At 48.2% G+C, this 23,622-nt stretch overlaps 3 protein-coding genes across 4 annotated transcripts in view; 1 reads left to right on the top strand and 2 right to left on the bottom strand.

Moving 5' to 3' along the window:
* Window positions 1-1,281: 1,281 nt before the first annotated feature.
* Window positions 1,282-9,858, bottom strand: NPM2 (nucleophosmin/nucleoplasmin 2). Its single transcript, XM_054021138.1, has 10 exons — window positions 9,773-9,858; window positions 8,422-8,505; window positions 7,000-7,085; window positions 5,918-6,037; window positions 5,021-5,114; window positions 4,255-4,388; window positions 3,251-3,279; window positions 2,707-2,743; window positions 1,991-2,062; window positions 1,282-1,344 (listed from the first exon to the last, which is right to left on the bottom strand). The coding sequence occupies exons 2-9, from the start codon at window positions 8,483-8,485 to the stop codon at window positions 2,018-2,020; spliced, it is 609 nt and encodes a 202-aa protein (XP_053877113.1). The 5' UTR covers window positions 8,486-8,505; window positions 9,773-9,858; the 3' UTR covers window positions 1,282-1,344; window positions 1,991-2,017.
* Window positions 9,859-12,479: 2,621 nt separating this feature from the next.
* On the top strand, window positions 12,480-17,681 carry PBDC1 (polysaccharide biosynthesis domain containing 1). Its single transcript, XM_054017705.1, has 6 exons — window positions 12,480-12,555; window positions 13,500-13,565; window positions 14,760-14,819; window positions 15,990-16,130; window positions 16,783-16,894; window positions 17,254-17,681. Exons 1-6 carry the CDS (start codon window positions 12,523-12,525, stop codon window positions 17,373-17,375), a joined length of 534 nt encoding a protein of 177 aa, XP_053873680.1. The 5' UTR covers window positions 12,480-12,522; the 3' UTR covers window positions 17,376-17,681.
* Window positions 17,682-18,252: 571 nt separating this feature from the next.
* XPO7 (exportin 7) overlaps window positions 18,253-23,622 on the bottom strand; it is a 93,500-nt gene continuing 88,130 nt past the window's right edge. For both annotated transcript variants that reach the window (XM_054017703.1, XM_054017704.1), the window contains exons 25-28: window positions 23,449-23,609; window positions 21,402-21,500; window positions 20,923-21,050; window positions 18,253-19,827 (exon numbers count right to left, since the gene is read on the bottom strand). In XM_054017703.1, coding sequence (XP_053873678.1) covers window positions 19,734-19,827; window positions 20,923-21,050; window positions 21,402-21,500; window positions 23,449-23,609 — 482 coding nt within the window. In that variant the 3' untranslated portion in view covers window positions 18,253-19,733. The remainder of the gene's footprint in view (window positions 19,828-20,922; window positions 21,051-21,401; window positions 21,501-23,448; window positions 23,610-23,622) is intronic.

Genomic DNA, 23,622 nt, shown 5'->3' with positions numbered 1-23,622 from the left:
ACAGGGTTATTAATAATCTGAGCTGACTCAAGGGGGTAGAAGGAAGCTGGCAGACTAGGAGAGATAGGAGAGTCTGCCCTAGCAGCCTCCAGTCACCGTCTGAGCAGAGACCAGTGCCATTTCTGGGGCTTTAGCCTGACGGTGTGGGGTGACATTTCTGAACAAGCATAGGTGCTGGAACGAGAGGTGCTGGGGAGTACTGCTGCACCCCTGGCTTGAAGCGGTTTCCATCATATACAGAGTTTACAGTTTGGTTCAATGGCTCTCAGCCCCCCTGTGAACAAGGCTGGCTCCCTGCCACGAGCTGGTTCAGGATCAGAACCAGACTGAGTTTGAGGCTACGCATTGTTACCAAAGCAGATGGGATCTCTCTATGGAAAACAAGAGATCTGTACAGCGGCTCACTTAGACAGCATCCCTGCTCAGCCAGAGATGCCGTTCCAGTCTCACTGGGCTCAGAAAGAGCTGGCAGACATCCGCCCATGAAACTGCGTTCCATACTCCAAGGCGCTGGGAGCCCAGCCTCCAGCAAACCAGAAGGCTGCTGAGCTCTTTCCTTTTGCAGTGCTGTCCTCTACAGCACCAGAGCAGTACTACACTGCTAGAGACAGCAGGGCGTTCACTCCAGCAGAGCAGCCTTTTGGCACAGCTGATCAAGCTGCTCAGAAGGTCAGGACTCCAGCCCAGGAGGCTGGAAGCTATTTCTCATCCTGAAGAGGAAGGGTCTAGAAGATTTAGCGAGGGCTTGGAGCATGCAGCAGGAGGGGAGTCAATGACTAATCAGAGGTTTCTACTGGGGGTTCAAGGTGTCTTACACCATGACCTGCCGTTGTTCATGAAGATCATGCCCCCTCCACATGATTTGAAGGGGAAAGTCTTAGGTATTCTCATCATGTGACCCTATACAAGCTGAGCAATTGTCCCTACAGCGTAACACCCACTGCTGTTGCCGGTTTGGTAGACGACCTGCAGCTGAAGCATTAAGGCCTCGCCCTGGTGCTGTTGTATCTGAAAGCCTCTTACCAACAATGCCTGCAAATCCCAAGCTATGGGGAGATAGTGGAACATGGACTGGTCTAAGGTGTGCCGCCAAAACTAGACTATGGCTAGAATTTGAAGCTGCTGAAGGAAAAAAATCTGATCCTAGTTGTGGGGCCTGAGTCCATCCTGAAATTCTGGCTTTGGCTCCTTGGAGTCTCTTGCTCTGCCCAGAGGTGCCCCACCCTCTTCCAGGCTTAAGAAGAAAGCGAAACCCAGGGTGCAAAATAAAAGGCCCTTTATTTTTTCTAAAGACATTTACAGAAAACAGCACAAAAATCTCTCTGGTCTCTTCTGTACCAGGCCCTAGAAGGCAAGGGGAAACAGAAGTCAGATCTTCGCATGGCATAAGGGCAAAGTCCTGGAGCACTTCTGTGCCAGATGAGTTCTCCAGAGACAAGTCACTAGTTTGTACCTCCCACAAAGTTACCTTGCCCCACAGATGGATTCCAGTTGGTTCGGAGCCAGTGCACAATATGAGCATTTGTATAGCTTCAGAGCACTACAGAGCAGTGAATGACACAGTAAGTCAGTCAGAACCTGGGAGTCCTACCTCCAGGCATAGGCTGCTAGACCATTTTGCTGGCAGCTAGATACTATGCCAGTAGCTTCCTGCCGGAAGGATTCTACTTAGTGGATTATCCGAATCCCGTTGTGTTGTAATCCTTAGTCCTCTCCTTAAATACCCATCCCCAATTAGGTGGCATTTGATTAGCCATTTTCCTCACACAGCACCACTAAATATAGCATAGTGCATCCAGCATTTGCCCCCAGGGAGGACAATGGAGTGGCCAGACGGTTATGGTTCCCCTAGCCGCTGCATGCATGGGGAACCTGGGACACAATATTGGTCTCTCCATGACAGTACAGCCATCAGCTCATCTCCTTGGCAAGGCCTCATCTTGGTGGCTTGCTCTACTCAGCCAGCCTGCGGTTTGCAGAACAGCCTTACCTTGTAGATACCTCGCTGCAGATCAGTCTATTTCTTCACTGCTGGCTTTCTCCCTCTGCCAGCTCCTCTTCCCTGCAAAGGGAACAAAGCAAGGCTATGGCTTTAGAGTAGCACAGGCCAGTGGCTAGGCACCCCCAGATTCAATGGCCCCACTCACTAGGCCAAGATGTTAATGCAGAGCGACTCTGCATTGCTCCCACAACAGCACATGGAAAGTGATGAGGCATTAGAACTAGACAGCAAGAGCTCAATTCACGAGCGTGCAGATCTAAGCCCAGGTTTAGTTATCCATATGCCTGTTGGTTATTTTTCCTGCCAGGGTGGTGTTTTCATGTTTGACTGTCTGCCCTATTTCAGGGGTTGCCAGCTAATTAGAAGCAGATAGTGGCATGTGGCAGACACCCACCAGCTGCTAGAATATCTGGTACTCATTTTTTCAGCAAGTGATTTAGATAGACTGTGTCATTTGCAGAGTGACTTTTTACCTTTGACTAATACTAGTCATTCAGCTCTAGAGACAGCGACGCAGAGATAAAGCAGCCACAGATGAAATGGAAACGGGAGCCCCGTGCAGAACAGAGGGACAGCTTTAAAAACCACGTTTGCTTCAGAAGAGACTGCCACAGTGAAACACTTCTCAAGCCAGCATTAATGCTATTCATGTTTCTCCCTCAGTCTGTCCCAAGGGGCACAGAGATCAGTGCTTGGCTTCTTACCTTGCTGGGAAGGACATCATCATCAGAAGGAACGCTGCTACTCGGAAAAGAAGGGAAGAGAAGGATTGAGATTAGCTTCACTCCTGAAAACTCATGCCATACGTTCACAGATCTAACGACAGATACTGAGCTTCTGCCTCTCCCTGGGACAATCCAGATGTTAGTGTTTAGGTTTTTAGCATGAAGTTACTTAGACCTAACTGGTGGCTTTGGGCACATGTGATGGGGATAAGGGCATGCCAGTGTTCCTCTAGGATTTCCCATAGCAATTCACAGGACAGTTATCCCTTTGCTCTTTACCAGAGTTAGGCACCAGCGCAGCACTGCCGGGACTAGCCAAAAGGCTGTTATCTCCCATAGACCTGGAGGTTAGTCAATGTCACTGTGTGTTTCCTGGCCTATGGAATTCTAGTCCCCTCTTGCCCTGAGATCCTTAGCTTCCACCTGTGCCAGAGATCGGTCAGGCAGTATTCCCACCATCTCATCTAGAGGGTGCTATCCAGACTGTTTGACTCCCCTGCACCGCACCATTGATTATACTCACTTCTCTTCCTCTTTCTCCATCTTCTTCTTCTGGGAAGAAGAAAGATTGAGTTAAATTTGACAAGGCTAGCACAAGTTCTATGTCACGGGTGGGGAGAGGACATTTTTTTGAACTGCCCGAGCATAGTTCTCCAAAGTAGGAAGAATTGTGTAGCTTATCCCTATAGCAGGAAAACAGGTTATTGCACAGGCATAGATCAGCTGTAGCAGCAAGAAAACAGTCTATCCATGTGGGACTTTCCCAGGTGAAGGGAGGGCTCCAAGCACCATAGAATACATTCCAGAGATAGCAGTGACTTGGAAGCTATATGCCCACCACTGAAATGCAGCCACCTCTGGGCTAGAGCATAGCTGTTAAACCCTTAGCAATACTATGCAACAGGTTAGGGCAGCAGCATTGGAGGATGCAGTGTTCATTTGACAGGGGGCGGGGAAGAGGAGGTTAGGGAGCAGAACATTACATATAGTTAGCTACACTGGAATTTAACCAAGACACTCATTACCCGGCCTGCTAAGCCCAGGGTTGTGAGTTCAATCCTTGAGGGGGCCATTTAGGGATCTGGGGCAAAAAAACAAAAAAAAAAAAACAAAAAAAAAAACAGATAGTACGTGGTCCTGCTGTGAAGGCAGGGGACTGGACTTGATTACCTTTCAAGGTCCCTTCCAGTTCTATGAGATAGATATCTCCATATTGATACCCCCAGGACTCTTGGGGACAGCAATGCGGTCTTCAGTGGTCACAAGCACTCAGGAGTCTCATGCTGGAGAAATCACCTCCAGCAGAACATCAGCTGCTTCTCAGGGTTCATTGGGTGAGCCAGCAAGATTCTGCAAGGCCCAGGAGACTAGATAGGCTAGTTCACTCTACTCTCTCACTAGTCACCTCCACACCCGGGGACAGATTCAGAACCAGCAGGTCCACCAGGGAATTAGTGGTGCCGCCAGGGAGGAATTGGGCCATGCAACTGACAGTGGGTGCTCCTCGTTTGACAGTTCTTGCAGTACCTTGGCAATGCTACCCCGCTTGTTGGAAGCTGGATGCTTGATGGCTTTGGGGGGAGAATCCTCCTGAGATTCTTCTTCCTCAGCCACCTCCTCCTCTTCCTCCTCCTCCTCATCCCAGGAGAGATCTGGTACCACTGCAAAGCAGAGCAGCCTTGGCTCAGAGCTGTTCACGCACCCTTAAAGCGGCTAGACACGCTGATGCCTCTCAGTGACCTGCTGCTCATATTGGGGGACTTACACACTTGGCTTTATTCTGGGCCCTGATTAGAGCAAGCCCAACAAGCCACAGTTAGTAATGGCAGAGATGCTCCTCATTCCAAAGAGACGCTAACTTGAGCCGATTTTGGCCCCATTGAGAACGTAGGTTGCAGCACAGCTCAAGTTACCTAGATGTGTCACTGAGGTTAGTGGCTCCTTAGTAGGAGTGGGAGTCTTTAGAACTAGCCACTATCCCCAGAGCACACCTGCCAGCCATCCTGCCTGGAGGAAAGGGTAGGGAAGAGAACCTGTGGTTAGAGGCATGCAGCGCCCCTGCTCTGACAGTGGGACGTTGTGCCGAGGTTGTGGCCTTCCTGTGCCTGGAGATGGTGGAAAGTCACTGAATTCCCAAGGTGCTGGCACGTGGGTAGGCCTTGGACATCCTCTAGGGGACAGAATAGATCCAGCAAGTGCAGCTCCCATTGGAGCCAATGGGCATTGCATTACATTTACACAAGGATTGACTTGGGCTCAGATCCCCCCTTCCTACCTCGCTCCATTCGCTTACATGTAACGTGTTGTCCAGTGATGTAGACTGGGCCAGAGCCAGCTCTCAACCTGAAGGTGACAGGAGGAGTCAGCTCAACCCCCACCATGGTGGCCTGGAAGAGATTAATGTCACAGGTTATATGGGCCTTCAGCTTTCCCCCTCCTCCTCCTGCACTGCCTACAGACAAGTGCCAGAGCCTGGCAGGAGGTTCCCCCATGCATTTCCCTCCTAGGAGAGACTAGGGCTAGTTAATTTAGAGACAACACAGGAGTTGGTTTATGCACAGCTGAGCATTATCAGTGCTGGATTTTCAGTGTCCTGGCCTGTTGGGAAAGCTACCCATCTCCCCAGTGATAGTCTTCGTAAGCTCTTCAGGGCAAGGACTGAACCGCCTAGAAGGGCTGTTAGCTGGGAGAGCCATGCATGCATTGCTGCCCCCTTGGGCAGCGGTGAAGCAGCAGTGTCTGGTTGATAACAGGTTATGCTGAGTACTCAATTAGAAGCTATATCTGGAAAGCAGGTGTGCTCTCAGGCCTGACAGGATCCTAGAGCAAGTCTTCAGGAGGAAAGGGAAAATGAAGGCACACTTATTTTGCCAGGAGCTGAAGGCTGGGTGGATGCACTCAGCCTTCAGCTCATACATTTTCTCCTCCCTATAGGGCTGTTGCCACATCAAGCTTCCCTTTGCTATTTCAACCTGTCCACTGCCCAGGGCAGCATTCGGGTTTGCTCCAAGTCTGGCCTTTTCTAGTGAGCTGAGCCAAACTACAGGGTTCTGTCCACAAGCCATTCAGATCTTGTGTTTTTGTTCAGGCCCATCTCTGGTTGGACTTTATGCTTGATCTGAGCTAACCCCAGATCAGTGTCATTGTCCCCCACCAGAGTCCTTTAAGAGACTGATGAGTGGGCACTCACCATTGGCAGTACTGAAGGTTTCAGAGTTGCTAGGGGCACAGGCGTGGTATCCTGGCTGTCCTCAGAGGGTACAATCTCCACAACATTGAACTCATCTTTGGCTTTTTCTCCTAGGCAGATCTTTGGGTGAAAGCATGAGTCATCAGTACCCCTTTAGTGGTAGAACTCCAGCAACATCTGTGAAGGCTCCAACTCTAGACTTCTCCCCCCCGCCAAACTCCAGACCTGGGAAGGAGGGTTCCAGACAAGTCTGTAGGGCCCTAGCCTAGGGTTGGTCCCATCCAGGTTCTCAGGACCGTCCCTTTGGGGTCCCTGTCCCAGGAAATCTGGGAGGGTGCTCCATACACACTGCCAGCTGTCCAGTTTTATGGGTTCAGGAAAGGTCTTGGTATTTTGTGCCTCAGAGATGGCAACCCTACTAAAGCCTATAAGCCAATAAGGAAGACCCTGCCGCTGCTCATTAGAGCTCCACCACACTTTCTGCCAGTCCCAAGGGAGAGTGGCTTCCTTGACTGACTGATCAGGGCAGCCATTTACCCTGGCAGAGATCAGGGGTGGGAGAATTAGGGCCTATCACCCCGCACAGGTTGTTCTTCCACAGCAGCCCTTGTGGACATGAACACAGGAGCAGACAGTGGGGGACAGAGCATAGATACTCCTCTGCAAAACATGCCCCTCCCTTCTATGGCTGGAGCAGGCCAGCCTTGCAGGAAATGGTTGCACTGAAGGGACTTGGGCAGGCTGGTCTGGTGGCAGTGCCCTTTGAACTGCCATGCAGAGACCCATGTTACAGGTGCTCTAGGGCCAGTAGTGTCAACAAGCATGAATGAGTGCACGGCCCCAGGCAAGGGAGTAATGAGGCTGTTCTCTTCTCTCCCTGCAGGGTTTGCATGCCAGATGGTTCTAGAGGTGGGATTGGTCATATCTGAACATCATGGTACCTAGATTAGGGGTCTTCTCTTCCTCTCCATGTCCTTATATTAGCTTCCTAGGCCAGCCTGTGCTCAGCTACCCACTTCAAACACCAGCGCCCACACCCTGCCCGATAACCCTCTACGGGCAAGGACAGGCCAGGTACTCACTGTCCGCAGGGCCAGCTGCTGCTCATACTTCCATTCATCTGGGATCTTGAATGTATAGGTTTGCTTCTCATGGTTTAGTTCACATCCTGTGGATGAGGCAGAGGCCCCATCAGGTCAGCTCAGCCCACCGCCCGCCCCATTCTCGGCTGAGTCACGTCTAGGCTGAAGTGTCAGAGATGGTGCTTTCACCACACCTCGTTTTTGGTAAGGGGGGGTAGGAGAAGACATGAGAGAAGCCACCAATACATAAGTGCCCCCAAACTAGAGGCAGCAGTTTGGCTCCCCAAAGCTCCTCTCTGCTTCCTGCACCCATCAGGAAGGTTGATATTAGAGCCAAAACATTGTCCCGTGGAGCTGCCACAGGTGTTGACCAACGGGAGCTAAGAGATGCTTAAGACACAGGGGAAGAGTTCACTTCCTAAGAGATTAGGGAGAGAAGAAGAATTGGGTGGCAGTTTAAGGAGGTACAAAGTAATTGGACTGCTCAACTCAGAGATAGACTAAAGAGGAGACTGTACTGAGATGATTTTCAGGCAGATGGCTGTCCTGAGGCCCACAACAACCTAAGCACATCCTCATCTCTAGATGAGAGCACTCTCCAGATACCTACCACTGGAGCCTGCCTCCCTCCAGAGGGGCAGGTTTTCAAGGGTTCCAGTTATTTGGTTGGTCACCGAGAAGCAGAGCCTCTCAGCCCCTTGGAAGAATGGTTTCATTTCAGCTGAGGGCTGTGATTGTCAGGGGAGCCTTGGAATACACTTCCTGAAGTAGCCCGAAGCCACCTAGTTATTACAGCTTATATTGCAGTAGTACAGAGGTTGGGGCCCCGTTGTGCTAGGCACTGGACAGGAAGACATATGGTCCTCCCTGCCCTCCTGTGTTTGTACGGTTCTCAACCTTTCCAGTCTACTGTACCCCTTTCGGGCATTTGATTTGTCTTGCCTACCCTAAGTTTCACCTCACTTAAAAACTACTTGCTTACAAAATCAAACATAATAAAATAAAAGTGTCACAGCACAGGAGTACTGAGAAATTGCTTACGTTCTCATTTTTACCATAGAATTAAACAAATTGATTGGAATATAACTATTGTACTTGCATTTCAGTGTCTAGTATATAGACCAGTATAAAGTCATTGTATGATATTTTAGTTTGTACGGACTTTGCTAGTGCTTTCCTACATAGCCTGCTGCAAAACCAGGCAAATATCTAGATGAGTTGATGTACCCCCTGGAAGACCTCCGCGTACCCCTGGTTGAGAATCACTGGTCTAGACAACAAGATGCAACAGGTGGACAGAAACAAGCAGATGGGAGGGAGGACAAGTCAATGGAAACTTGTTTCAGCTGCATTCATGGCTCTTAATCACAGTATACACAGAAATTATATCCCCAGAAGCAGTCATGAGAGACAGGTTCTTACCCCAGATTAGAGACACTGGCTTCTCAGATTTACTGCTGCTGTTGGCACTACTGTTAAGAGCCATGGTTCCTAGGATTTACTTTCCTGGGAAGGAAGAAGATGTTATTTAGAGTGGAGTCTTTACTAAGCTAAAAAACTTTGCAACAGCCCCACTGATATAGGATTTAAGTTTTCCACAGAATTCAGGCCAGAAAGAAGCATTAGATCATTTAGTCTGACCTCCTGTATTTTACAGGCCATTAAGTTTTCACCCGATTACCCCAGTATTGAACCCAATAATTTGGGTTTGACTAAACTCTGTTTGGATCTGAAGAATCCACCATTCCCATCCCAGTTTTTTCCAATAGTTAACACCCTCACTGTTCATTTGGGCCTTGTTTCCAACTGGAATTTTTCTGGCTTCAGCTTCCAGCCATTGGCTCCTGTTATACCTTTCTCCACAGGATTATAGACTCTGAGGACCTAGTATTTTCTCCCCATGAAGCTACTTAAACACTAATTAAGTTACCTCTCAATCTTCTTTTTGGTAAACTAAAGAGATTGAGAGACTCAAAGAGCACAAGGAGAGACATTTTCCAGCCCTCAAATCTGTATGGCGCTTCTCTGCACCATTTCTAGTTTTTCCAACAACCCCTCCCCGCCATTTATTTTGGAAGTTTAAAAAAAGTTTACAAATCCCTGCCAGGTAACTATCAGAAACAAAACCAATCCTTGTAAAAGTGAACTTTTGTTTAGCGAGATATAATACATGGACAGTCATCAGATCTCTCTATAACAGGGTGTTACCATATCCTAGAACAGGGGTCATTGCATCTGAAGAAGTGAGGTTCTTGCCCACGAAAGCTTATTCTCCCAATACTTCTGTTAGTCTTAAAGGTGCCACAGGACCCGCTGTTGCTTTTTACATATTCAGACTAACACAGCTACCCCTCTGATACTTGCTAAGAGGGAGTTGCTCTGCTGGTCCAATGAAATCAGATCCCTGCTTGTCCCCAGCACTGGCAAGATAGGGCAAGTTACAGTTTCATAGCATCACTGTTGTGTCCCTGGTTATTCCTAGGGGATACCCTCTCCAAACAGCACAGCTGCAATTTTCAAGTCCAAATCCCCCGACCATCAATGGTGTTGTGAGCCTAATCCCTTTGAGCTCCTACAGCAATCCTACCACTACATCCGTAGCACTAGCCACACATAAGAGGACAGCAAATCTCTGCCTTCCAGGAGACATTTAGGACACACAATACAGTACCCTCAGGTTACATCTCTTCCCAGGACACAGACATTGCTAACTGCAAGAGGAAGCTTTAAAAGAAAAATAAGTGTTTGCTAACATTTGTATTTGATAACTCACCTCACTCACACAACTTAAAATAGTCTGCTAAAGGGACTGGCACTAACACTCCCTGCAAACAGAGACCTACCCCCCTCAAGCCATTTATAAAGTCAGATTAGGTGAGTGGGGTCAGTACTTCACCCAATCAGCCTCAGGCTTGTTGCTAGAAGCTGAAATGTGGCCTTAAGGAGGAACAGCCCTCTCCAAAGAGAGACAGTTCCACAAGCTCACCCTGGCCGAATGCAACTGTGGAAATAAAATCTTGATCATTAGCATCTAGCACATCTACAGCACTTTTCATGCTGCAAATAGTTACAGATACTAATGAGTGAAAGAAACCCACTGATCAAAATCCCAGGTTTCCCACAAGAAGGGAATTTATAAAAATCAATCAAGGCCTCAGCCCTGTAAACTGATCTTCATGTGAGCAAGAGTCTGTTTGTGTGGAGAAGTTTGCAAGATCCAGGCCAGTAGAAAATGAGCCCAGAATCAGATATGCAGAAGTCAGAGGGACTCTAGGCTGTTTGTACTGTTGTGACCTTTGTAGTCTAGTAGTTATGATGTTGGACTAGAAGACTTGACTTCTAATCCTGACTCTGGTGCTGTGTGAGCTTAGGTGAGTCACTTTTTGTCTCTCCTACCAGTTGCCCGTCTTGTTTCTTTAGATTTTGAGCTCTTCAGGGCAGGAACTGTTTCATACAAAGCATTTATACAGCTGTGAGCATAATGATGTGGGTTGGAGCCCCTAAGCCCCACTGTAAAAACTAATAGGTGACAATGAGATTGTAAACTCACTGAGTCAGGGGCTGTTTTTATTTTTATTGAATGGCACCAAACAACACATAGGAATAATAATAATTGTTTATAAAAAGATCCTGTTGTGTGACTGTTTTTCCTGTTAGTTTCTACTATTTGCCAACTTCCTTGGAAGCTGGAAAAATAACAGTTCACTCCCTTGTTGGCTTTGCTCTGCACATGGACCTGTCACCGATTTTTATTTCCTTAAGCATGTGGCTGACTATATTTAGGGCAATTTTATTTAATTCAAAAACCTTACCAAATGCTGTGTCCAAGAGTTTGGTCAAAACAGCGCCTTATGGGAGCCACACTGTTGATCTGAGCAAAGCCCTAGGAATAGGGTGTCCATATTTCCCCAAGTGAAATGTGACTGGCTGGCCTGAGGGACTCCCCACCCCCTTCTTCCTCCACCCCCTGCACAGGGCTGGCCCCAGGGGACCCCACCATGGTGCCGCTCACCCAAGACCCCCCCTGAATGTTCTTCCATGCCCCCCTATGGAGGATGCCCGGAATAGGGCTTAAAAAGGGGACTGTCCCAGCCAAAACAGGACATATGGTCATCACCCTGCCTAGGAATAGGGCTTGGCATGGGGATTGCTTGGACAGAACCATCATAGCTTTGTATAGTGTGGTTAAAGAGATTGCATGGGAATTATGTATCAGAGGGGTAGCCGTGTTAGTCTGTAAAAGCAGCAAAGAGTCCTGTAGCATCTTATAGACTAACAGACGTATTGGAGCATGAGCTTTCGTGGGTGAATACCCACTTCCCATGCATCCGACGAAGTGGGTATTCACCCACGAAAGCTCATGTTCCAATACGTCTGTTAGTCTATAAGGTGCCACAGGACTCATGGGAATTATGACATACTTAATTTTTGTAGGTCCCACAAAAACAATGGCTGTTGGGCAGTGCTTAATTTGTAATGAAAGAGATGCTGGGGCTGAAGCAATTTTTTTGATTTTCATAACTGATGCGGCAAGCTGAGGTGCTGGGGCTACAAGCTGCCAAGCTTTAGAGGTGCTGGAGGCTCAGCGTTGGCATGTCCTGGCACAAATTAAGCACTGCTGTTGGGAGCCTTTGCTATGCTTCCTTTTGGTTAGTTCTCAGCAGCAGAGTGGAACGCAAGGGAATATTCTCCGCCCATTAAAAATTGAGAAGATTGTGGAATTTGGGCCTGAATTTTGACAGCATATGGCTCTGTAATTTGCAAAAGACCCAGCCACATTAGGGAAGAAATACTGGCTTTGTAATTTACCAGTATGTGTGTATGAGAGAGCCCTGCTCGCGGGTGCGTGATCTCCTTCTGCAATTCAAAGGACGTCATTGCAATTAATACAACTGCAGGTACTGAGAGTCAGGTGTAGCCCACCTGGTGCAGGCCAGTGTTTGGGGATCAGAAGAATTGGGATAGAAAGCAAGGTAGGTTTGAAGAGGTGCTGTGGCTAGTGCACTGGCTCAGGATTTAAGAGAGCCAAATTCTCGACCAGCCTCTGCGGCTGGGTAACTGGCAAGTCAATTCTCAGCCCTTTGTCTCAGTTTCCCCATCTGTAAAATGGGGATAATGGGACAGCCCTCCTTTGTAAAGTGCTCTGAGTGTGATTGCTGAAAAATGCTACCCACCGGCTGGGTGCTATTATTCTTATTAAGGTGGGAGAGAGACCCTGGTGTCCTGGCGGGAGCTTCCTGGGATGTGGGCGGCACTGGGACCTTGGGGCCTAGGGACAGGGTGGAGAGGGACAGGCTGTGATGTGCTGGAGCTGCCACCAGAGGGAGCCAGGGGGCACCGCAATACCACGCAGCATCTGCCCAGTAAGAAGCGAATCAGGCACCCCCCCCTGCGCATGCGCCATTCCCTGCACGCTTCGACTCCCCCGAGCGCGGCTGTGCGCATGCTCAGTGACCACACTGGCTGGGCAGCTTCCGCTGTGGGCGGAAGGGGGACGATGGAGGGTCAGAGGTCACAGGCAGCATGGCCGATGCTGGAGGCGGCCTGGGAGCCTTGGTAAGGAAAAGTGGGTCCTAGAGGCCCGGGGGTCGAGCTCCGGTGGGGGGACTAATGGGGAGGCCGAGCCCCGGGCGGGGAGTTTGGGGGGAAGGTTTGATGGGGGGGGTCGAGCTTTGGGGGGGGGTGTTGGGGGAAGTTTAAAGTGGGGGGGGGCGGGGTTAGCAGATGCCAAGTCGGGGAGAAGATCTAGGGATGGATTTAGAGTCTTGGTGACTGTGAAGCCCTTGAAAGGAGGGGGGCACAGTCCTGGTTTTGGGGGTGCATGGGGCCGATCTGCGGGGGCTGCAGAGCCCTTGTAAGTAGGGATCATGGTGAAACAAAGTCTTTATGGGGGGCTGGAACCTTTGGAAGGGCAGAACAGAGGGTGTGATGCCTCAGAGAGCATCTAGAGGGGAGTTGTGTCCTAGGACGCTGTCCTTATGTCACATCCCTGTTTTCTGCCTTCCAAAGGCAGAAATTTGCTCTGTAGGTGAATTTTCATTGTGTCTAACTGGGGCTGAGCCCCACAGTGTCCTGTAATCGCTCAGGCATAGAAGGGAGAGCATAATGTGTACCTCCATCTGCCCCCCTCCCTCTGTGATGTCACCCAGCCATAGACTAGCGTTGCATGTATGTGTGGGTCTCGGGGAGCTGCTCTTTGTAGTGAGGAGTAAAAGGGTCTCTGCACATTTAGGGCTGCATGCCCAGTACAAGTGCTCTTTGCTTTTATGTTACAACCCTTTCCCCCTCCTTTGTGAATTATAAACTCTTCAGAGCAAGGATTCTGTACAGTCTTCTGCACCCTGACAGTGCTCGTTTGACTCCTTTGATTTATATATTTGCCATTTAGTTGTGCTGATTTGTTTCAATACAACTCAAACTCGCCCCACGTTCTCTTTATTTCTCTGTGTGGTTCCAGTTGTGGCTCTAATAGCAGCCATCTCTCTTTGTTTCATGTGCAGGGGGCCGGGGAAGCTGTGGCAGCAGCCCATGCGTTGTCCCTGCCAGCTGAAGCCTATGGCAATGATGTGAGTATTCCCAGAAAGGCTGGAGAGAGCACTGATGAGGGACTAATAGGGTTGTCTTTCTGCGGGTCCAAGAAAGGTGTTGAATAGGAGCAGCACTTAGTTTTACATTCGTTGATGTGTAGTTGTTACCCCTGAGGTCTCAGTTTCATGATGTATTTGACCTCAGAGTTGTTCCGAGCTGTTGCCTGAAAGTGTGTACTCCAGGTTTTTTAAACTTCCCAGTCCTTGTTTGATGCTATCTCAAATGAATACAAAGAACCACTTGTGATTGCTAAAAATCCCGTAGCTTGGCAGTGTTTGGTGGGTAGACAGGGGAACGCTTGCACTGTCAATGCCCATTTGGATATACACAGTATTTCAGTCTCCAAAGCTGTCAAATGGGCACTTCGCATCAGTGCTGCATTCACACCAGACCCCATCCCCTGTCCTATTTGTTAGTTCAGTGTCCCATCTAAATTCCAACATGAATAACTACAGTCTGCCTCTACCACAAATTTAACCATGTTGAAATATGGTTGTGAAACACGGAGGTGGCTAAAACCTGGTATAAATAGCTTATTCTTGCCTGGGTGGACAAGAAAAAACTGCTATCCACATTAGGGAAATATGTTCTTGCCTAGATGTGTCTGCTTATAACATTGTTCTCTAACCCAGTTATAATGTAGTCCCTGTAGGCAAGGGGGAGGGGAGGGAAACACATTCAGACATGATTTGGGCAGAAACATGTAAACTTTCCATTTTTGGAATGTAGATGGGGCTTAGGTTTCCCCTATAGTTTCATTTGTCTGTGTTCTTTTCCACTTCCTGTCTGTTTGACAATACTGTACAACTACTGTATTTCCATGTTCCACCCAGAGGTGGTTGCATTTTAGTGGTGAGAAAGTGTAATTGATGTATAGTTTGAATTGCATCTTAAATTGATAAGGCACTTTAGCATGAAAGCAGCCCTAGAATGTCAATGAATTGTATCTCCTCAGACTGATGCTACTCTTGCAGCTTTCTTCATATGCTCACAAGCCTTCCCCTGTTTTAGACAGGAAGTTGAGAAGAATATCAACATGAAACTAGTAGAAACCTAAGCCCTATCTATGTTACAAAAACGTCTGCAAATGCTTAGGTAATGGAAGGTGCTGGACACAGAGCCAGGTCAGCATTTAAGGGGATGTTACAGCTTTTTTTCCTCTTTCTCTGCAGCCCAACATTGAAATGATCTGGGCCATGAAAGCATATCAGCACGCTGAAGTCTATTTTAATGTAAGTCCATGGAGAATTGCTTCTCAAGCTTTTTATTTTAATAAAAATAACCCACTGATATTATCCTTGTAATAAGCCACTACCCGACTGGCGTATTTCACAGTCTCTCTGGAGAGAGGCCTCAGACTAAAATAGCAGAAGGGGGCTCAAGGTCAGGATTGAGGGGCTTTAGCACAGCAGTGTGTGGGGAGCCCAGGGCTGGAATAGCAAGGAGTGCTGTAGACACTGGAAGCAAGTTTGTTTCTAGCCAATGAGTTCTCATTTCCATGGGCACTGGAAATGAAGACTGAGATGTGGTAATTTTGTGAATGTGACTTGGTCAGTGAGGGGAAGGGATTGTGTATTGGCTTGTAAGATTTTCCCTTATGAATGTATTGATCTAATAAGGAGGTTGTGGGGAAAGCAACACAATCTGTATCGATAAGCAACCTCCTAACAAACACTGGGTTGGGGAATTACAGGACACACTCCAAACTGAAGTTGGGTAGTGCTGTAAATGGTTGGAGTGATCAAAGGACTGGGTAAGATTACAGTGACAGTGCCTAAAGCAGGGGAGAGTGGTCAGTCGCTCTAACATGGGCAGGTCCAGCTCAGATGAAGCTTTCGCCTTCCCCAGCTCTGGGGAATGGTAAGTTTCAGTATCAGGCTGAACATGCATATAGACAGCTGATTGTTTTCAAATCACTTGAACCATTTGCAGCCCTTCCCATTTTAGCTTCCAGCAGTTTGCTCTGAAATGCTTCTGTGCTAAATAAATACTTTGCTTGAAGAAAGCTGCTTGGTTACTGGACATCACTGTTACTGCTCCTGGAGGGAACAGAATTGCTGGGTATGGACCTAAGTCAGGCCTGCTGAGGTAATCAGGGTTGACATGTGGGGGACTGCAGCCCAGTCTGAGAAAGTGAACCACCAAGAGAGGTGACAGCGAGCTGTAACTGATAGACACTCTGGTCCAGAACTGAGGCCAGGTTGTTGGGTGAAGGGCTTTTGTTAAGAGCTGGTGTCACTGTCTGGCTGTGGTTCATGATGGCAAGGGAGTGGTAACTCTGTTACCACTGTGTTTGAAAGCCCTATGTATTTTTCCTCTCATTCAGCATGGATGCTGTGGCGACCCACCCCTCTGCTGCTTGCCTGGTCTCATTTAATCTGATTCTCATGCTTCCTTTATAGCTTATTTCCTCTGTTGACCCCAAGTTCCTGAAACTTACAAAAGTCGATGACCAGATCTATGCTGAGTTCAGGAAAAGCTTTGGTGACCTCAAGATCGATGTGCTTGATCCAGAGGAGCTCAAATCGGAACCAGCCAAAGCGGTCAGTGCTTTATGCGTATCATCACCCTTTGGGACTCAAACTGCCTACTGGTGAGCTTCTGGATCTGAGTGGTTGTGAGGGGGAAGGTCCCCCTCTCCGTGGAGAGCGTTTGTCTGGCCAGAGTGGGACTGGATAGTGGTATGCTGATATTTAGCTCAAAACAAAAGCTAAGGTGCTTTCCTTAGCTGCCAAATATTTCAAGTCATCTCCTGTTTGGTGTTGCTTTCTGACTGCTGTGTAGTGCAAGCAACATGCTTGCTATTCTCTTGCACAAGTGCTCCCTGCTACCCATAGTTTTGAGGCTCCTTGGTTAGCCTGCCTGTACTCTACTGTGTCCTAGATTTGTACATATAGCTCTCGCTCCCAACCAGAATTGCACTATTCAGAGAGACTTTCCCAAACTGAAGCCCCCTGCAATCCATCCCGTTTCATTGAGGAAGCCTGAAGCTCATCCCTGAGCGCCAGCTCTTTAGAGAAACCTTGGGCAGGATGTCTAGGAACCCCTGCAGTGATTCTGGCCTCTGCTCACTCTAGCTGAGTCCAGTGGCCGTGGAGCTCCCCAGGCCCTTGTAGGAAGGTGGCTGGGAGACTAGAGGACACAGTTTATCTGCCTCCCGGAAAGAAGGCTGAAAGCTCTCTTTGCTGTCTCCAGAAATGGCGCCCCTTCTGTATGCAGTTTGATGGAGTAGTTGAAGACTTCAACTATGGCACCCTGCTCCGTCTGGACTGCACTAAGGACTACACGGAAGAGAACACAATATTTGGTGAGTAAGCACCTGCGTACACCCTCCTCTTCTCAGACCTGGGCAGTGTAGACATTGAGGCTTGCTTGGTGCTGAAACTGCTCTGTGCCAGGGAGCCTGCCAGCCCCCAGAGCATTTGGCTGGATCAGGACCTTCGGGTGCATCCACAGTCCCTGCTGTAGTGCTGGAAAATCCTAGCTCCCAGGGTTGATGATTTTGAGGCAGCCTTAGGATGCCAGACTTCTGACCCAGAAGTCTGGAAGCCCTGGTGTCTCTTGTGCAGGGTGGTTTGAATAAAGCTTATATTCGAGTAAATCTCTGTTTCTTTGTGTATGCTGGGGGCTGTTAGGTAAACAGATTTTTTTTTTTTTTCCTTTCAGTCACCAGGATCCAGTTCTTTGCTATTGAAACAGCTCGTAACAGAGAGGGGTATAACAATGTTGTTTACAGCCAGGCCATGGAAACAAAGTCTGTTGCTGCAGAGAGGGGAATATCTGCATGAGGACTGGGATGGAAATATTTTGTCACTTTACTAGCCACGCATGGAGATGGACAGGAAAGGTGAGGAGGAAGATTCCCTGGTGCCAGGAGCATTCCTATTAATTGTTTAAAGTGGACTCTTACCCAGGAGAGGCACATGAATTCATGGTGGAGGGATAGAGAACAAAGCAAGACTCTGCCCACTTTGGGCCTGGACAACTTGGCTTCAATGTGAGAATTTGTTTGTGGTGCTCTTAGGGCAGCATTTCTGCCATGTTAACTACCAAGCACCCTGTAAATAAATGTGTGCGCGCGCGTCCTGGCTTAATTTGACATGAGTTCATGAAAGCAGTGTGGGAATCTAGCAGAGCAACTGATCCTGGACACAGGGAGAGTCTAGATGGAACTGCAAGCTATTTTACAGGATAAAATATTGACAAGTTTTTATCCAGCTATAATGGCAAAACCCAATGAATGAGCTCTTACTTTCATCTGTTAGATAGCTGTCATTAGCTTTAACAAGTAGTGCCTGAATGAGTTTAGGGCACAAAGGGCAGGTTTCACAGATTGAAGACCAGATACTAGCCTGTGGTTGACTTGATGTGGAACACTCCCCTCCCGGGAGTAGCAGCATGAAGCACAACAGAAGATTGTGTATTGTATAATGGCTACCAGTCTCCCCTTGGCTGTGGTAGTCCTGCTCCTTCTAACAGCCTAAAAATCTTAATATTTTATTTAAAAAGTGAAACCAAACTAATGGATGCACAGCTGTTAAAATACCTCCATCTCTAGCAGGCAGATCAGAGTGAGGGACATAGTCATCCTCTCATAGCAGCTCCCTTCAGGGGAGAGTAGAGGTGATGATCAGTACACAACAGTCAAGATCCAAAAAGACAAGCTCAGTAGAAACCATTGAAGTTTATTTGCAGTCACAATGCTTACACTGTATGCAGCAAACACCCTTACAAGTCAACCAGCAATCTGCTCACACAAAAAAGGACCCAACACACAATCGCCAGAGGAAAGAACAAAAAATTTTTTTAAAAATTGAGTGGGTGGTGTCAGGGAAGAGAAATTGAAATAAAACCTAAGGACAGTGTCTGTGGGCTAGAGCTGAGCTAGAGATGCACACAACTAGCAGCAACAATAGTGGAAAAGTACAAGGCAAACAGGTTGTCCCCTCCCCCCCCCTTAACTTTCTTCTGTAAGTAAATTTTATATCCAAAAACATTTAATATGGTGGTTTAGAAAAATGGATTTGTTTTAAGGGGGATGTTAGGTACTTCATGCTCTGTAGACCTTGTTATTAAGAACCCTCCATGGTGGTAGATTCAACACAAAAATCTTATGTTCTTGGCTGTGCCATACATTCAGGAGTGCACTCTATATAAATATACACATGCACTACCTCAAGGGAAGTCGCTGCAGTTCTTTTGCTCAGTGGGAGCGCCCCTTATGTCCTTTAACAAAGGGCTGGGATTTTTTTTTACAAGTACTAGGGAGAAGCTCAACCTTTAGAGGGCTCTTATTCCACCTGCACTTCCAGCTTTACAGAAGGGGAAGCAAAGGGACAATTTACAATTAAAAGGAAAATGTGTTGTGGGGTTTCTGGGGACAGGCAGGGGGAGAAGCATCCCAACCCACATGTTGAGTGGGAAGGGCCCTAAGCTGAATGACAACCGGACAGCATCTACTGTTACAGAGGGGAGACACCCATGGGCTAGCACAGCTGGATGATCGTACAGCATGGCTTAGAGTTCCTAATAACAAAGGGGAAACAGTAACAGGAAGTTGTGATTTAAAGGGCCGTATAAGAAAAAATATACATTTGGAATTTTACATTTTTTTGCTTCTCTCTACACTTGTCACTAAATATATCTCTGCACTTTCACACCCCCTTGCCCAGGAAAGCTTCAGGCCAGCATGAGACACACCTTCCTCACTCACATACACAACCCTCACGTCAGCATTGGTGCACTAGACTCTGTAAAAATTTCAATCATACTTTTTTTAAACTGAGTCAATATAAACCTTGTTCAAAATGTTATGAAAAAATGTACATGTTTATACAAGGCAGGCTGCAGCAGAGTGCTAGGGTTCCACCCAGACATTCTGGTAGGGAGATGTTGGATTCTCACCCCTGGGCTATGCCCCTCCACCCCCTCCCAAGGAAACAGAAGCACCCTGCCCTGGTGAGTTTTAACACTGCTCCTGTTCCCTCCTCCCTTGGACATGGAGTACGGCCAAACAGCACCGCAGTCCAACCCTAGGGAAGAGCAGGGATCAGAAACGCCCTCTTATCTTTCCATCGGAAACGTTAACCCCTCTGGTCCAGGCCAAAGAGATGCTGCTCTGTACAGGTGGGAGTCAGGGGAAGGTGTCAGCTCATCATGTCATTGCTGTTCACGCCATAGGTGGAGTTCTTCATAGAATCATTTACCTCTCGTCGGAACGCGGACAGGTTCTGAGTGAACCTACAGAGAACACAGACCAGCATGTTAGAGCAGGGGGCAGCCAAACAAGGGGCCTTGCGGGCAGCTTGCCAGCACTTACAAGGGCTACATGAAACTTGCTCTCTCCCCTTTAAAACTTTGCTATAGCCAGGAGGCTCCAACTCCCAGCCTATAATGCTAATTCTGGGACAAAGATGGAGCAGTGCATGCCGGGATCTATAGTGTCTGATCATGCATGAAGCAGGAGAGTAGCTACAGGACTGCATTTTGGTCACTCAGATGTGACAGGCTCCGCATTTCCACTGAAGGGTATCTGGTCAGGGACCTTTCAGGTCAGGTAGTGTTGGCCCTGCAGGTTTCAGTGAGAAGGCAGCAGAGGAGCAGTGAACATATCAGCCAGTGTGATAATGTAACCTGCAACTACCCAGCCATTCCCTCTGCAACAGGGCATGATGCACGAGTATCTAATCAGCAGTGCATACACAGAGGGGCCTGCCAGTTGGAACCACGTACAAGAGAAGATGCTATAGAGGCGGTTTTTGGTGAGGGAAAGGGAAGGGCCAGCAGCCCTTTGCCCCATCTCCCATTCCACTGAGCAGATGCACAGGTTTAGATCCTGCACCCCTGCTTTCTGCATGTGAGATGCAGGGGGAACACTGCAGCTTGTAGGAGGCTGCCATGCTTGAGTGCAAGAGTGAAAGGGGAGCCAGTGACAGTTCCATTATTCCTGCACATCAGCCCTAGGAAGCCAGTTTGCCTTTGAGCTGCTGCTTTTGGAACAATTCTAACATGTACACAATGTGTTGGACCCACCTGAGCTCCATATAGCTCCTGGGCAGGTGCTCAGGCTTTTAGGCCCTGGAAGCTGGTGTTACACCAAGGAATTCAAGAGTTTACTCCCACGAGATGCAGCACTTGGCCCCCAGGAGGCAAGAACTGTCCAAGGCATGACTACCACCTTGGGCACAAATGCCTGATGTGTCCACGGAGCCTAGCCCTTTCCCATGGTGTTCTGGGGGCCTTGACACATGCAGTGCCACCCCTTGAGGGGAGCTGTCAGCTGCACTGCCTGGTCATGAACCAGGTTCTTTGGCCAAGGGATTTTTCCATACTGACCTGTCCCTATTCTTGGTTAGCAGGTTGCGTTCAATGCCTTCCATGAGGTTCTCAAAGCAGAGGTGCATCGCCTGTTGCTTCTCAGGGGGCTGGCTGTTCACTATACTGTTCCGTAAGTCAGAGAAATACTGGGAGGAGACAAGAGAAGGAAGATCAGCCTTCAGAGGAGAGTGCTGAATGGCACCAGCTCATCTCATCTGGGCAAGGCAGAGAGCGCAATGATTATTTTGGATAGATTCTAGGACTTGGGAAAATGAGCAGCTCACAGGACTTAGAATTAATCATGGTGCAGGCAAGTGCCATGCAAGCTTCCCTGCTCAATCTGCAGTGCGCACAGCCATGCCAAGCCTGGCTGCCCACACCCCAGCTCTGCCTGAGTACCCCTTGTTCATTTGTAGAATACGAGACTGGGCTCAAGTCCTTGGGTCACTCCTGATTAAAGTCAGCTTAACCCAGCCAGAGGGGTTGGGCCTGCCTACCTTTTCATTGAGCAATATCAAGCCCAGCAGAGGTCGAGACATGGACCACTGATTCCTGCAGTCCTCAAAGATGATGATATTCAACACGGTTGACAACATCTGGAAAGATAGAGGGAAGTCCGCAGAGTTAGGCTGTTCCCTCAAACCCACCTCTTGCCCTGGGAGCATGTGTCAGTATTTACCATCCCATCCCCCTCCTGGGCCATTAGAGCTGACTGTGGGTTACCAATAGCATAATCTCTTCTCAGGTGACCCTTATTTGAAACCCAGGTTTGCCGCTGTCTCCCACTAGTCCTGGGTGGTCTCACTTTCGTTACTTTAATTGGAGGTCAGAAGCTGCCCCAGGTGTTGAGGCTATAGAGATTAACTCCAGTCTGCGCAGAGCTTCCTGGACTATTCACGTGTCTCCTATTTGAGCCTCAGCAGGTTGCCTCTTAATCCTGCAATGCTATCATGCTGTGGTAGGCAGAAATACCAGGAGAGACCAGGGATGCTCCCAATAGATTACAATGAACTCTTATGTAGGAATGTGTGCAGCAGCTGAAAGCCATTTGGGGCTCCATGGCGGAAACTCCCTCTATTGTCCCAAAGGGATCCCTGTCTAAGAACCACCTCAAACTAGATGCATGCAAGACCTAAAATGGAGTGCATGCAGGTGAGCATGCCCTTCAATCCATTGGAAAGCCTCTTCTCCACACTCTGTCTTCCCCACCCATGGTCTGCCAGGCCAAGTCAGAACTAGACTCAAAGGTAAGCCCAAGATCTTAACACTGTTGGTTCACACAAGCAGCTTCCAGTCTCTTCCTGTACCAGACTAAGGCTCCAGTTTGTGCTGTAGCAACTTCCTCTAACCAAACACAAAGCCTGCTGCTTTTTTCAACCAGATCTGCCAGGAGGGGGCAGCATGAGAGCAGCACAATGGTCTCTGATCCTCCTCGAAGTCAGGGAGAAGTGCTGGATGCCTCCATGGGAATGCAGTGTGCCACCACGGAAGCAAGCAAGTGTTGGGGGGGAGAAGAAAGGGGCACACGGGGGACAAGTGTTTCACCAAAAGGGGTGAATGAACAGATCCCAGTAATGGAACCTCTGGTGAAAAAGGGGCAGACCCACCATCCCAGGAGACATGCAGCAATTCACCTGGCAGATTAACTGAATGACAGAGAGAGAGGAAGTCAGTCTACAAGGAGCTGGGATTGATTCAGGCAAGGAAAAGGACTATTGGACTGGTTTTACAAGTCGTATTACAGATCTTACATTCTATATTCACGACCAGCAAAGGAAACTGGCCAGTTCTGTGTTCATGGAACAGCAGTAAGAGGAAGATGACAAAAGTGCTAACACGACTGCAGGAACAAAACCAGATTAAATGTATCCTGCAGAGGTGATTATGAACTCCAGCATAATGGCACCAAGGTAGTGTTTGCTGTACAAGGTAATAAACACAGCTTGAGTAGATAAAGCAAAAGGCTCAAGGCAGAGTGTTGATCCCCACAGGAAGAACCTGGTCATTGCCTCATTAAGCAGCAGGATTGTGCTGTTTCTGTTCTGTTGTGAACATATAGCCTCCTGAAGCTTTCTAGCCTCTTTTGAATTGGCTCTTGTGTTAAAATAGTGTAAGATTACATGCTTGCTGCTGGCAGATATTTTTCTGGTTTCAGCTTTACTAGCTACCAGTAAGTCCCACAACACAGGCTATACCTATTGGGGTATTTTTAAAATTATATTTAAAAAGTTTAGGTGGTTTTGACTATTTTTTTTTTCAAATTTAAGTTTAAAAACAGTGCATCCAATCTGTGGTGGAAAGGCACAACCTGCTGATTCCTAAAATTACCCCAACCCCATCTGGCTTCAGGTAAGTCCTTTAGCCCCGCTGGACTTCAGCTATAGAATTGGGGGGAGCAGTGCTGGGGACTGAGGATTAGCAACTGTGAGAGAAGATGAAAAGCACAGATAAGAGTTCAGCATAATCATATTTTTGACCACCAGATGGGGACAGCACACTGCAACAAGCAGCATATCCCCCCTACTGGTCCCCTGCCCTCTTTACCTGTTGAATCATCTCTGGGTGCTGCTGCATGATATGCAGGAACCGATCACTCTCCTGGGTCAGGGGAGTGGTTCTCTTCTTGGTGCTGCGGGACAGCTGCTTGAAGAGATACGTGACAATGTGGTCCAAACAGGAACAGCAGCCCGTGCAAACCATGGTGTCTATGAGGATAAG

This window comes from Malaclemys terrapin, chromosome 2 (genome assembly GCF_027887155.1).
Source record: "Malaclemys terrapin pileata isolate rMalTer1 chromosome 2, rMalTer1.hap1, whole genome shotgun sequence".
In the NCBI taxonomy this organism is placed as follows: Eukaryota; Metazoa; Chordata; order Testudines; family Emydidae; genus Malaclemys; species Malaclemys terrapin.
This window is presented reverse-complemented; position numbering and strand designations above follow the sequence as displayed.